The 14,553-nt window shown below is 40.2% G+C and overlaps 1 protein-coding gene across 2 annotated transcripts; it reads right to left on the bottom strand.

Moving 5' to 3' along the window:
- Nucleotides 1–1,127: 1,127 nt before the first annotated feature.
- Nucleotides 1,128–14,209, bottom strand: cunh1orf53 (chromosome unknown C1orf53 homolog). Of its 2 annotated transcripts, none has more exons than XM_055165313.1 (3): nt 13,714–14,209; nt 4,434–4,549; nt 1,128–2,698 (listed from the first exon to the last, which is right to left on the bottom strand). In XM_055165313.1, the coding sequence occupies exons 1-3, from the start codon at nt 14,020–14,022 to the stop codon at nt 2,680–2,682; spliced, it is 444 nt and encodes a 147-aa protein (XP_055021288.1). In that variant the 5' UTR covers nt 14,023–14,209; the 3' UTR covers nt 1,128–2,679. The 2 variants fall into 2 exon arrangements, with proteins under 2 accessions (XP_055021288.1, XP_020783342.2); XM_020927683.2 differs by having other exon boundaries at nt 4,448–4,549.
- Nucleotides 14,210–14,553: the final 344 nt, after the last annotated feature.

The following is a 14,553-nucleotide window of genomic DNA, read 5'->3' as shown; positions in this document are numbered from 1 at the left end:
TCTACCTAAACCCCAGCACCTGCTCCAGTCCTGAGTCAGTGCTAGTGCAGCCTCTGCAGCTCAAGGAGGGAATTCTGGAGGTTGTGATCTTCACATGAGACATGAACATAAACTGAGAATGAGACAAATACAGGACGTGTCTCTGTCTGCAGGTGAAGACTCTGGAGACACAGGGTCAGATGGGATTGTAATACATTTTTTTAAGCAGTAAGAGCACAGGACACATACAAAATAATTCTGCTTGTGGAAATTGTCTCATCTTATCCTGAGTAAATACCTATAAATATAATAAAGTCACCATAAAATAGGATCAAAATGCAACATTTTTTATATCTCACAATCATTTCACTTCATTTCAATTTTCAGTTTGACCAAGATACATTACAGACATAAGGGTTTGTACATGTTTATGTTTGGACCATTTCTGGTGCTCAAAAGGAGGAGGCTCAAGTTTAAGAAACATCATTATCATGTCCTACCCCAGCTGTTTGACTTAACACAAGACTGACACATACAGATATGTATACACACATACACACATATATACACACATATACACATATATACACACACACACACATATATATACACACACACACACACACACACATACATAACGTACATATGCATAAACACACACATACACACATATACACATACACATAAATATATACATACACACACACATATATACATACACACATACACACACACATATATACATACACACACACACATACACACCCCCACACACATATATACACACATACATACATACACACATACATACACACATACACATACATACATACATATACATATATACACACACACATACACGTACATATGCATAAACACACACATACATGAACAAATACATTTTCGCTTGTGGTTGTACAAAAATGTGGTAATAATAATGATAAAGAAGGCACTAAAGTTTATCGCTTTTGATCGTACAAAATAAACCACAGTGAGAATGAAAAATGTTTTTTTTTGGTATGTGGTCGTACAAACTAATAATGATATCAAAATAAAAGGTCATGTTAAAGAAAATGTTAAAGAAAAGCATGTGTTTAGTTCATAGTCGTGGTTTACATGTGAAGACAACTTATCTAGTCTTGTAGGTATTTCTGTAAGATTACATTTTTTATCTTGTTTTTTATTTAGCACCAAGTTAGTCCAAGGTTTTCTCAGATTAAATTCAGATTTTTTACAGTGAAAAGTTAAAGGAAATCCAGACACAGGTAGAACATGCAAACTCCAGGAACGCCAACCCCTCACCATGTTCAGCTGGACATAAAGCCACAGCATGTCCAGTTTTGGCAGCAATACTTGTACTCAGTTACAGTTACAGTACTAGCAATGTAACTGTACTTTTATGTGCAAATGTGACTAGTCTTCTCTTCTTTTCTCCTTCTTTAATGCATATTTTTTCTCGTCAAAAGCTGCAGAGGTATGAACAGTCAGAAATCAGATAACTCACATCAGATGACACTTGAGTAATCTGATAACTCCAGAAATCAGATTACAATGAGATTTTGGCATGTGATCTGTTTAATACTCTTAAAGATAAAACAAAAAATGAAACTGAAGGCACAGCTGCGAAAGAAACGAACCAAAATGGAGTGTTTAGTGAAATGGTTCCAGGAGGAGAGAGGCGCGTTGGTCCTGGACTCACTGGAGGTGGAAGTTGCCGAGTTGCAGCTCAGATTTCATCATTTGGTACAATCTAAAAATATGCATCTGCACTTTTCCAAATAACGACAGCACAAGTCACATGACCCCCTGTCTGTTTAAAGTGCACAATACACACTTCTGCAACAGTTTATGAACATGTGAGACTGGACACAGGTGAAGCTCCCTGAGGTCTGACTGACACCATGCATGTCTCTGATTGGCTCACCCACCTGTCAGTGTCAAAATAAGTATGACGGCTTATGAGGAAAAAAGAAAGAGAAAAGACATCACATGTGACTGGGAGATTTCTGCAGCATCACTGAGAGAAGCAGTGAAGCAGGATTAAACCAAGACTAAACCAAGACTAAACCAGGACTAAACCAGGACTAAACCAGGATTAAACCAGGACTAAACCAGGACTAAACCAGGACTAAACCAGGACTAAACCAGGACTAAACCAGGACTAAGGTAGAACTAAACCAGTACTGACCTTCTACTGAACCAGGACTAAACCAGGACTAAACCAGGATTAAACTAGGATTAAAATAGGACTGAACCAGGTCTAAACCAGAACTGAACCAGAACTAAATCAGGACTAAAATAGGACTGGACCAGGACTAAACCAGGGACTGAACCAGAGCTGAACCAGGACTAAAACAGGACTGAACCAGGACTAAACCAGGACTGAACTAGGACTAAATTTGTACTGAACCTATACTAAACCAGGACTGAACCTGGTCTGAACCAGGACTGAACCATGATGACCGTGCTGTAGATGTGTCCAGATGCGTTTGCAGACAGAGTTCAGGTTTGTAGAGTCAGAGTTCACTCATGACATCACAGCGTCCAGGTCGTGTCTGTATCTGTCTCGAGGTGTGACGGTGCAGAGGTGACCAGACTCAGACTCCTCCTTCAAGACTTCAGGTCATGTATCTCCAGCTGTGCAGAGTTACACGTAGAACAGAGAGTTGAATCTTTTCTTCTTGGCGGGGTCCTTCACGTTCACCTGACCGTACGGACACTACAGAGACAGAAAGAACAGGGAATATCTATAAATGTAAAAAAGAGCAATGATTTTTTAAATGCAACATGTTTCTATCCTGGATTCAATTCAGTTGTATCGACTGGAAATTCCCATATTGGCCCATCCCTACTTTTTATATTGTGTCTTTCATAAACTTGAGCACAATAAAAGCAGGAGGTTCTGAACACATGTAGATGCAAGAAATGTATGATTTTATTTGCAATCATGAGATGAATCTAATAATATATTCATTTATTAAGTTCTTGAAGTTTCTGAAGTGTCAAAATAGAGAAATTTGTCCTCTGCATTTGACCCATCCTTCAGTGGTTTCTGAGGCAACCTGTCAGACCAGGGACTGTCAGGACACGCAGCTTCAGAACTTGAGCTAGTCTTTGTCAGGATGTTATATGATAGTGGGAACTGGAGGCCCTAAAGGAAACCACCCAGACACAAGTAGAACATGTAAACTCCAACAACGCTAACCTCTCACCCAACATACTTTCCACATTTGGTTGGACTTAAAGCCACAGTATGTGAGATTTTGTCAAAAACTGTTTCTTTGGCTATAGGCAGAAAAAACAAACCAAACATCTATCTCGATAATGTTCAGAAGTATGGCTTTAATTTTCCATTTTCATGGAATCATGCAGGTGATGTGCCACCTTCAGAAAGTTACATGTTAAGTTAAGTACATGTTTAAGTACAAATATGGCAACGAAGCACTTCAGGTTCCGTTCAGACTGCAGCCTGAAGTGACCCAAATCCAATTTTTATTGCCCCTATGCTCCTGTATCTGATTTTTGAATGACAGTCTGAACGACACAGATTTGAGTTTTTCAAATGCGACCCACCTACACACTCACAAATGTACACAAATGTTCTTCTCGTCATACAAAAATTGTGTGTGAACTCTGTGTGAATGAATCAGAGAAGCACAAATCAATCCCTCCACTCTTGGGTGCGGCTCTGCACCCAAACATTTCTTTTCTACGGACATTGCTGCCACTACCACACAAACACCATGACCGAAAACCTCGATCTTCTCCTTCTCAATCTCCTCCTTAAAACAAATGTTCTGGCTCCGGTACGACAGCAGCTTTAGAATCTCCAGGTGCTCAATGCTGCGTCCATGTTTAGGCGACTTCCGTAAACACTGAGCACGCTCACTGTGTGTGACGTCGTCATGTCCTCTAATGCACATGTGGAACAATTTTGGGGTGTTTAAAGTTCACACTGGAGATCCCATACAAGTCACATTTAACTGAAAATGTGAACAATCTTGCAAAAAAAAATCAGATTTTACAAAAAAATATGAATTGAGCATTAACCCTGCAGTCTGAACGTAGTCTTAGTCTTGGTCTAGTCTTGGTGTAGAGATTTTATATTTATGTTTATTTATTAAATATGTGACCATGCACATTGATCAACACGTGTTAGTGCAGCATGTTGACTTTAATTAACTTTAATTTGCCCCATGATCCTTAAACGTTCAGGATAAACTAATCCTCCAGCTAACCTGACCTTTAACCTGTATCTTAGATCTGTAGAAATGACCCTTCTCTTAAGCTGGCCGCCCGCTGCTCCCAACATGTCACCTGCTCATATTATTTACCTCCGAGGACATTCAAAACACCACACGACCAAACAGCAGTGCGTGAACATGTGTTAGTGTGTTTAAAAGCGCGTGCTGCTTTAAAGCGGTCCACACACGCTCTGGTTTGGGGTCACTCACAATCTGGTGCTTACATGTCTGCAGGCGCTGCCACAGCACCTGCCTCGATCGCGGTGGGCATTCTCCGTGAAAACCCTGTACCCGCTGCCAGGGTCGACATACATCTGCTCGCCAGCCTGCAAAGACGCAACAAAGCAAATAATATTATCTGTATTTCATTAAAAAAAAACATACAAGGGCTGTATAGGTATTGAAGGAGACAGATTGCGTTGGGTCAGGGGAGGAGGAGAACACGCTGACCTCTGCAGCATTAAACAGATGTAAACAGAGCAACTTCTAATCTTAGCAATTAAATGCTGTCCCTTTTATGAGAGGGGGAAATATGTACGTTTACCTGCGCTGTGATGCTGCATACTGATGACTTTTTTCCACTACCATTACAAACAGGGGTGTGCAAAAACATTGAAATATTGATATTACGTACTGTTTAATGTGATGATACAGCATCGATATCATGGGCTGATGTATCGATATATCGCCAAGAGTATTTTTTTTTATATATTTTACCAAATTATTTTGTTACAACTACAGTTTTGTTGTTTTAGTGAAAGGAAACTCGTTTATGTGACACATTTGACATTTTCACTGTTTTGATGATTAAAATGTTTGTGTTTCATATGAACCTTGCACAAGATGTGGTTTAACAAAGACTTTTAGTACCACAGCCATGATTTTTTAGCATTTATTTTCATTGAACCGTTTCAAAACGATCTGAAATATATTGAATCAAAAGCCAACTGTATCAAGGTATGTATCGTAGCAGCAACTTGTTAATGATATCCAGCCCTAATTACAAATAAACTCAGGCCAAATGCTCTAAATCAGGGGTGTCAAATTCATTTTGGTCCGGCGGCCATATCCAATCTACTTTGATCCCAAAGTGGACAAAAAAAAACAAAAAAAACATAAACCTCAAAAATAGCAATAAGTTCAAATATTTGTGCAGAGAAACACAAATCCTATTACAAAAATCTTTTTTTAATTGATGAACTCTTTTTTTAAAATAAAATATTATAATATTATGAACAACCTGAAACTTTAAGAAAAATACAATTTCAACACAATATTTTAACATGAACTTGTCTGTAAACAGGAATAAGTCCATTTTTGTTGTAAAATCCTGCACTCGGCTCCACTTTTCTCATGTTGGACATTTTTCTGATGAGGGTGTCACGGTCAACAGTCAAAACGATCGAGCGTTTGGAAAGAGACAAGTCTTCATTTGTGCTGCTCTGGTGGGAGGGGCCACGTACAGAGACGCTGGAGACGCTGCTGTGATAAACACCACAGAAAAATAACAATATTTTAACAGAAAATATAATTTTAATATTTTAGTAGGAAATCAGCCGAGGGCCAGATGAAAGGTCTTGGAGGGCCGGATCTGGCCCCTGGGCCGTATGTTTGACACCCCTGCTCTAAATAAACTCTGTAAGTTGGCTATAAGCAATGTCCACACATGGTTAAATGGTTTGTGTTTGGACTATACATTCAGTTTCACAATTTAATCTGTTCATAATTTAAAGGTGCACTAGGTAAATTTTTGGTTGAGGGTCCATCACCTGCTCGTTTCTATGGAGATGTCTTTGCTCTGCCTGGAATGTTCCACAGTGACATTAAACAGCTCTATTTATTTATTCTATGTATTTATTTATATACATTTATTCAGCTCCAGGTGATTTTAGAGTTCAAAAATACCTAGAAAAACAGACATTGTGACTGTGAGCGGGGTCGCCTCTCCACAGATCTGACCTGTAACTTGGTCTGGTTTGGTCTCCATGAAGATAGAAAGGTTTAATGCCATACTGTGGAACATTCCAGTAAAGCATATGACGGACCCTTCACCAGAAAAGTTACACAATACACATTTGTTTTTTGACTGGGCTCATCGTTGATTATTACTGCACTGACTTACTGCTCAATATGTTTGATGGAACTATCATTTTTAGGGGTCAGTATTTATGAACTTTTTGTTATTTTTCTGTACTACGAAAACATTGAAGCTGTAGAGAGATGAACACATGACTATTATTAACTACTATCATTATAGACACAAACTAAGTACTTACATTCATTTATTGCAGTTAATGCTTTCAGCCATTTTGTACATTTACAATAGTATTTGAGGTAATCCTGCTTTAGGGTTATTGTGTAAGTAGTATACATTATTGTCTTTTATCATCTATATTTCTTCAGCAATATGTCGTACTTCAAAGTTTCATTTAGTGACCTAACAAAAGCAAATAATAAGAATGTATTTGTCTTACACAGCTCTTTTCCAGACGTTCAAAGTCACTTTACACTTTTGTGCATTATTCATTCACTCCACACTTGCCACAGATGCCCTGGGACAATCTGCACCACTGACCCATCATCAGACCCTCAACAACACTCACACACACACCACACTCAGTCTAGACAATGCGGGTGGTGTCTTGCTCAAGGACACAATGCCAATTTAGCCTCTGCTGCTCCACTGTGGTACCTGGTTTTCCCAGCGATCTCCCATCCAAATACAAACCAGACCCGGACCCTCTGAGCGTCTGAGGTTTGACGAGACTTTGACCAGGAGCTTCGGCCACAACATTTCATTGGTCATTTACCTTTTTAAATAAAGGAGAGGATTTAAACCTACGACTAAACCTGCCTGTAACTAAAGATATTCCCCAAACGTCGTGTGGTCTAAATGCAAACACCTCGTGAAAGTTAAAGACCCTGAACTTCTCGTCTGTCTCTGAGGAAAAGCACAAATGTCACCTCTCAGTCAGAGCCTCATGGACCCATGACTCAAGCTTTGAACAAGACTGAGGAGAGAGGGGGAGGAGGAGGAGGAGGAGAGAGGGGGAGGAGGAAGAGGAGAGAGGAAGAGAGAGGTGGGAAGAGAAGGAGGGAGAGGAGAAAAGAAGAGAAGAGAAGAGAGAAGAGGAGAGGAGGAAGAGGAGCAGAGAGGGATGAAGGTGAGGGAGAGGACAGGAAAGGAGGAAGAGGAGGAAGAGGAGGAGAGAGAGAGGAGGGAAGAGGAGGAAAGAGAGGAGAGAGGAAGGAGAGGAGGTGATAGAGGAGGGAAGAGGAGGTGGGAGAGAAGAGGAGAGGGGAGAGAAGAGGAGAGAGGGATTGAGGTAGAGGAGAGGAAGACGGAGGAGAGGAGGGAGGAGGAGGAAGGAGGGAGAAAAAGGTAGAAGAAGAAGGGAGGAGGAGAGAGGAAGAGGAGGGATAGAGGAAGAGAGGGAGGAGGAAAGGGGTAGGAGGTAGAGAGAAGTGAGGTAAAAGAAGAAGGGAGGAGGAGAGAGAGAGAAGGAGGGAGGCAGAAGAACAGGAGAGGAGGAAGAGAGAAGAGGAGGGGTCTGTGAGCAACACTGACTGGGGTTGTCTAAAGTATCGAAAATCTGATCATCATCGATACTAAAAAAATACAAAACTAGATTGTCATTTTTCACAGGTATCGATACTAAAACGTTCTAGTGACAGAACAGAGCAGAACCTTTCCTGAAGAAGGATCTGGAGCTGGATCAGAACAAGCAGAAGCTGTCTAAAGAAAGAGAGTATCACAATTGAGTATCAAGTCTATTCCTTAGTATCGAAATAGAGTTTGAAGTGTTGATATCGTCGGTGTCTATGGTGAGGCCTGTGAGCGGCAGTGACAGAGGAGAGAGGGGTGAGGAGGAGGAGGAGGAGGAGGAGGGAGAATACCCCGGGGCCCTTGGGTGACACGGGGCTGTCAGCTCACATGCCAGCCAGCGCCGGGCAGAGAGAGGGAGGCAGAGGGGGGCACAGCGGGTGAGGAGAGGGGGGCACGGCTGGTGCACAGGTCTGGTGGGACGTTCCAGGTTCCTCACCCACAGCTCTGGAGCACAATATTTACAGCAGGAACGCCTGGGGGGGACACTGTAAAAAAAAAAAAAAAAAAAAAAGGAAGAGCTACACAAGCGGAAATGACTCGAATTTGGAGGTGAAGCTGCCGATCTGCATCATCGGACCCTCAGAGCAACACCAACACAACACGATGCATTCACAGGGCGTCAGAAGTATCAAGAATCAGATTCTAATCAACACTACAGCCATTTATTATTTGACACTACTCATTTGAATACTACAAAAATGATTAAATATGACATTAACACGACAAAATGTTTTAGTGGCATTTCATCAAAACCAATATCATAAGATCTCCTGGTAAAAGGGATGTAACAATAACTGAAATATTGTGATATTACATCGTCAAAGTTCTCACAATAATATCGTGGACCATCACAATATATCGAATTACAAGTGTCTTTGCTTAAATGAAGAGTTATGATGCAGCAATAGCTAAAAAAACCACACAGAGGGAACTTCACAGACCAGGAGTCTCCCGCCTGTAGCTCAGGAGTTACCAGGAGCTCACCACCTCTTTCCAAGGAGCTCCACAAAGGATTTCGAAATTATATAATTGTGATGATGAAAAACATTTATTTGATTTAATTTTTTGTGTACACTTAAAGCAGATGTCACAGAGAAAAACAATTTGTAAAAAATATATAATAAAATATATATAATAGTAATAGTAATAATAGTAATAGTAGTAGTCGTAATAGTTATTGTAGTTATAGTAGTAGTTGTAGTTGTAGTAGTCGTAGTAGTAGTAGTAGTTGTAGTACTCGTAGTAGTAGTAGTAGTAGTAGTAGTAGTACTAGTAGTTGTAGCTGTAGTACTTGTAGCTGTAGTAGTTAGTAGTTGTAGTAATTGTAGTAGTAGTTGTACTAGTAGTTGTAGTAGTAGTAGTAGTAGTAGTTATTGTGTGTAGTAGTAGTAGTAGTAGTAGTTATAGTAGTTGTAATAGTAGTAGTTGTAGTAGTTATAGTAGTAATAGTAGTAGTTGTTGTAGTAGTAGTAGTACTTATAGTAGTTGTAATAGTAGTAGTTGTAATAGTAGTAGTTGTAGTAGTTATAGTAGTTGTTGTACTAGTAGTTGTTGTTGTAGTACTAGTAGTTGTAGTTGTAGTACTAGTACTGTAGTTGTAGTACTAGTAGTTGTTGTTGTAGTACTAGTAGTTGTTGTTGTAGTACTAGTAGTTGTTGTTGTAGTACTAGTAGTTGTTGTTAGTAGTAGTAGTAGTAGTAGTAGTAGTTGTAGTAATTGTAGTAGTAGTAGTAGTAGTTATAATAATAAAAAAAAATATACAAATAAGAATAAATAAAGTAATAAGTAAATTAAATAAATGAATATAGGGATAAGAGGAATATGATGATTATTATTATTATTATTATTATTTTAATAAGAAGAATTGATTTAATTCCATGCCTATTACTATTGTAAATGTATAATTGTGAAGTCCAACATTTTGCACTAATAAATGGACAGTGGTTTATGTTTCATTGGCATCTAACTGTACACAAAAACTCACCCTCTTTCTTATAATCATAAATATTTTTTGCAGCCGTTAACATGAGTAACTCTCTGGCCTTTTTGTTTTGTAAAGGAGCTCACCTCAGGAAAAAGGTTGGACACCCCTGACGTAGACCATGATACTTTACTCCATTTCAGTGCAGACTACAAGAAGAAATAACAGTTCTAACACTTTTAAGTCTTATTTTAAGGCATTTTAAGAGGAAAAAGTGGCATATTAACAGTTTTAGCTGTTTAACCTCCACAGAATATCACAATAAATATTGTGAGATATATATCATGAAAATATTGTACAGAGAGATTTGGATATTGTTACATCTCTAATCATGAGCTTTCCCACGACATCGCAATAAATATCGTACAGTGAGGTTCATACTGTGACGATATCGTGTCATGAGACTTGGATATTGTTTCACCCCTACTTGGTAACATAAAGAAAGTACTAATATTTTATTTTGTGTATGAATATTGTGTGAGTCTGCATGAGAATACTACAACACTGCACTACTACTGTTTTCAATAATGATCTTATCTAAAGGTGCATTTTCTGTTATCTTCTTGTCTTCATGGAGATGTTATGGCTTTGTCCAGAATGTTCTGTGGTAGAAATTAAACTTGTCTCAAGGGAGACATCTATAAGGGACATTACAGGTCAGATCTGTGGAGAATCATGACCCGTCCACTTGACATTTGTGCAGCAGTATGAGAGAAACCAGTCCAATTATTTAGAGGAAACGGTTTAAATATCAAATATCAAAAGTCAACACTGCCCTGGTTTAGTCCTAGTTAGATGATGGTTTAGTCCTGGTTTGGTCCTGGTTTGGTCCTGGTTTGGTCCTGGTTTGGTCCTGGTTTGGTCCTGGTTTAGTCCTGGTTCAGTCCTGTTCAGTAGTTTTACATGGATATTTTTGCAGTGCTCAGTCTGAATGTGAAGTCCAATATTTACAGCAGATCAGCCTGAAGGCCTCAGGCTCCTGACACCTCTCCACTCCTCTTTCATTCTCTCTCCCTCTTCATCCCCTCTCCTCCCCTCTCTCTCAGTTTCTCCCTTTCTCCCCCCTCCTCTTCTTCCTCACTCTCTCCCTCTCTATATCTCTTCTTCTCCCTCCTCCTCTCTCTCTCCCTAACTCTCCCTCCTTTTCCTACTCTCTCCCCTTCTTTTCTTCCTCCTCTTTCTCTGTCTCCCTTCTCCTCACCCCGTCTTCGTCCCGTCAGATTCAGAGGGCACATTAGGGGAGCAGCAGGGTGCGTCTCTGGAGGAGGTGACACAAACGATAAGAGTCTGTGATGTGACGAGACAAAGCGACAGTCAGAGGTGTTCAAATGGTCAAGAGAACTCCTGCGTACATTTACACTGCGTTTACTGCTCCTGGTTTAGTCCTGGTTTAGTCCTGGTTTAGTCCTGGTTTAGTCCTGGTTTGGTCCTGGTTTGGTCCTGGTTTGGTCCTGGTTTGGTCCTGGTTTGGTCCTGGTTTAGTCCTGGTTTAGTCCTGGTTTAGTCCTGGTTTAGTCCTGGTTTGGTCCTGGTTTGGTCCTGGTTTGGTCCTGGTTTGGTCCTGATGTGAACTTGGAACATTCATACTTGCACAAACACACATGTTGGATTTGCATGATTCTGTCTCCATGGAGACCAACAGGTGACGCAAGTCAGATCTGTGGAGAGGCGCTCTCACAATGTAACAGTTTTAAGCAATAAATATGCCTGTAACAAAATAAAGGTCAGTTTTAAGGATAGTTTTAATGTCATACTGTGGAACCTTCCAGGCAACGGCTTAAGCAGGTGGCAGCTCCCCATCAGAAAAGTTACATATTGCTTCTTTAACTGTACATGATGTCATCCAGCACGTAGAGCCTGCTGATGTCCCTCTATTACACGGGTGTCAAACATACGACCCGGGGTCTGGATCCGGCCCTCCAAGACCTTTAATCTGGCCCTCGGCTGATTTTCTACTCAAATATTTGAATTCTATTTTCTATTAAAATCTTGTTAATTTTCTGTGGTGTTTATCACAGCAGCGTCTCCAGTGTCTCTGTACGTGGCCCCTCCCACCAGAGCAGCACAAATGAAGACTTGTCTCTTTCCAAACGCTCTTAAAGGACGATCGTTTTGACTGTTGACCGTGACACCCTCATCAGAAAAATGTCCAACATGAGAAAAGTGGAGCCGAGTGCAGGATTTTACAACAAAAACTGACTTATTCCTATTTACATACAAGTTCATGTTAAAACTTTGTGTTGAAATTGTATTTTTCTTAAAGTTTCAGGTTGTTCATAATATTATAATATTTTGTAAAAGAAAAAGTTCATCAATAAAAAAAGATTTCTGTAATAGATTTCTGTTTCTCTGCACAAATATTTGAACTTATTGTTATTTTTGGGGTTTATATGACATGAGTTTTCCTTTGGGATCAAAGTAGATTGGATACGACCCCCGGATCAAAATGAGTTTGACACTCCTGATCTATTACATCTTGATCAAAAATATCAACAATTAAATCCACAAATTCAAAGTTTCATCATTTCATTGGTAACAAGGCCCAGTCTGTCGTCTCTTACACCTGCATATCCCACATCATTAAATAACAATTAAAGCCACTAATGAGTGTATGTAAATAAGAACTGTTCTATTTACAGAATCATTCATCACTTTTACAGGATGTGATGCATTTACATATTTCTATTGTCTCATCTGTAAGTACCTTATAGATCACACTAAGGACAGGTGCAGGTACAGACAGGGGCTATAAATTAATTTATAAATGAACATATTCTTAATAAAGTAGAAATGAAAGAAGTTCTTTAAAGGTGGAGCGAGAAACTTTTCTGGTGGAGGGTCCATCAAAAGCTTTTCACGATGGAGATGTTATCGTTTTATGCAGAAAGAACAAAAATGTGGCTGTTTGCTGCAGGTGTTCCAATCAGTAGGAGCAAATAGAGGTGCTCTTGGAAAAAAGGATCAAGACTCAAGACACAACGGATTCCAGGCAACTCCAAAACAGTAGAAAAAGTTAACACATCGCACGAGGAAATTTCCTCTTTCTACTGTTTTGGAGTGCCTGGAATCCGTTGTGTCTTGATGTTATCGTTTTGTCTGGAATGTTTCACAGTATGACATTAAACATTTCTATCTACATACAGACCAAACCAGACCAAGGAAAGAAATTGTACTTTTCTAGCTGAATATTTTGACTCTTCCTTGAGTAATATTTGTATTGAAGTAACAGTACTCTTACTTTAGTAAAGTTGTGGTTCCTTTTCCCACTGTGAGTGAATCTAAAGTGACAAAAGTTTTATGTAACAATATAAAATGATTTGAACATTTGTGTTTCTTTCAAATCTGATCGTTTGTCTCATTTTTGTGTCTGTCCTGAAATACCAGATTTTGTGACTTATTTCATGTTTTGCCCTCCACATTACATTAACGTTAAATTATAAATCAAAGAGTAACTGTCTGGACGTAACATCTAACTCTTTTTACTCTTACTTGAGTAGTACTTTTCCCAAATACTTTTATACTCTTACTTGAGTCAGTGGACCAATACTTAAAGGTGCATTGTGTAACTTGAAGGTCTGTTAAATGTTTTTCTCCATGGAAATGTAACTGCATTGTCTTCAATGTTTCACAGTATGGCATTAAACCTTTCTATCTTCATGGAGACCAAACCAGACCAAGTTACAGGTCAGATCTGTGGAGAGGCGACCCCGCTCACAGTCAGAATGTCTGTTTTTCTTGGTATTTTAGAGCTATAAAACCACCTGTAATTGAATAAAAGTAAAGTAGAGCTGTTTAATGTCACACTGTGGAACATTCCGGGCATCTCCACAGAAATAACACCAGAAAAGTTACACAATGCACCTTTAAAGACAGATTTATTGCGTTCCTGTCCCGTGTCTCACCTCACACGCCTGTCTGTGGAGCCTGTGAATGGTCATCTCCTCCTCGGTGAGGCTGTTCCCTCCGCTCGTCTCCTCCACTCCTCCCCCCGTGTCCTCTCCTCCCCCCGTCTGTCCTCCTCCCCTCGTGTCCTCTCCTCCACCGCCCGCCTCGCTCCCCTCTCCCCCCGGGTGGATCTGCGCGCCGCCGCTGCTCCGTCTCTCCTCCGACATGTTCCGTATCGACACCCCAACAAGTCGCTTCATCACCCGGACACGAAACAGAGTCGATACGTGGATAAAAGTGTCCCGGTGGCAGGTTTGGAGACGCATGACAACTTTACGCACGACCAAAACAAAGCGCCGTTACGCGTCAGGATCCCCGCGCCATCCTCTCCTCTGGCGCACACACACGTGGAGGTACTGGCGTGAATTCTGCGCCAAAATCACGTGTGTTTTCATTGATCGCGCTGCCCTTTGCTGTCGGTTTGCCAAAGCACATAAAAGTGTACTTCCTCAGTCCAAGTCATGTGACCCAAACAGTAACACAAAGTCCCGAGAGCGCCTCTTCTGTTCTAACGCTGGAACTAACAAACTGTAAGAAGCAGAGCCAAACGTTACTTTAAAATAATTAGGCTGTGTAACTTTTTGGTTGGGGGTCTGTCACCTGCTTGTTTCTATGGAGATATCATTGCTCTGTCTGGAATGTTCCATAGTGTGACATTAAACAGTTACTTTATGTTACTCTATTACAGGTGGTTTTATCGCTCAAAAATACCTCGAAAAACAGACATTCTGACTGAGCGGGGTGGCCTCTCCACAGATCTGACCTGTAACTGAGTTTGGTTTGGTCTCTATGAAGAT

This window comes from Boleophthalmus pectinirostris, unplaced genomic scaffold, assembly GCF_026225935.1.
Source record: "Boleophthalmus pectinirostris isolate CB_2022bp ecotype Guang Dong unplaced genomic scaffold, ASM2622593v1 HiC_scaffold_7, whole genome shotgun sequence".
In the NCBI taxonomy this organism is placed as follows: domain Eukaryota; kingdom Metazoa; phylum Chordata; class Actinopteri; order Gobiiformes; family Gobiidae; genus Boleophthalmus; species Boleophthalmus pectinirostris.
The sequence above is the reverse complement of the archived record's forward strand: the minus strand, read 5'-3'. Positions and strand labels throughout refer to the sequence as shown.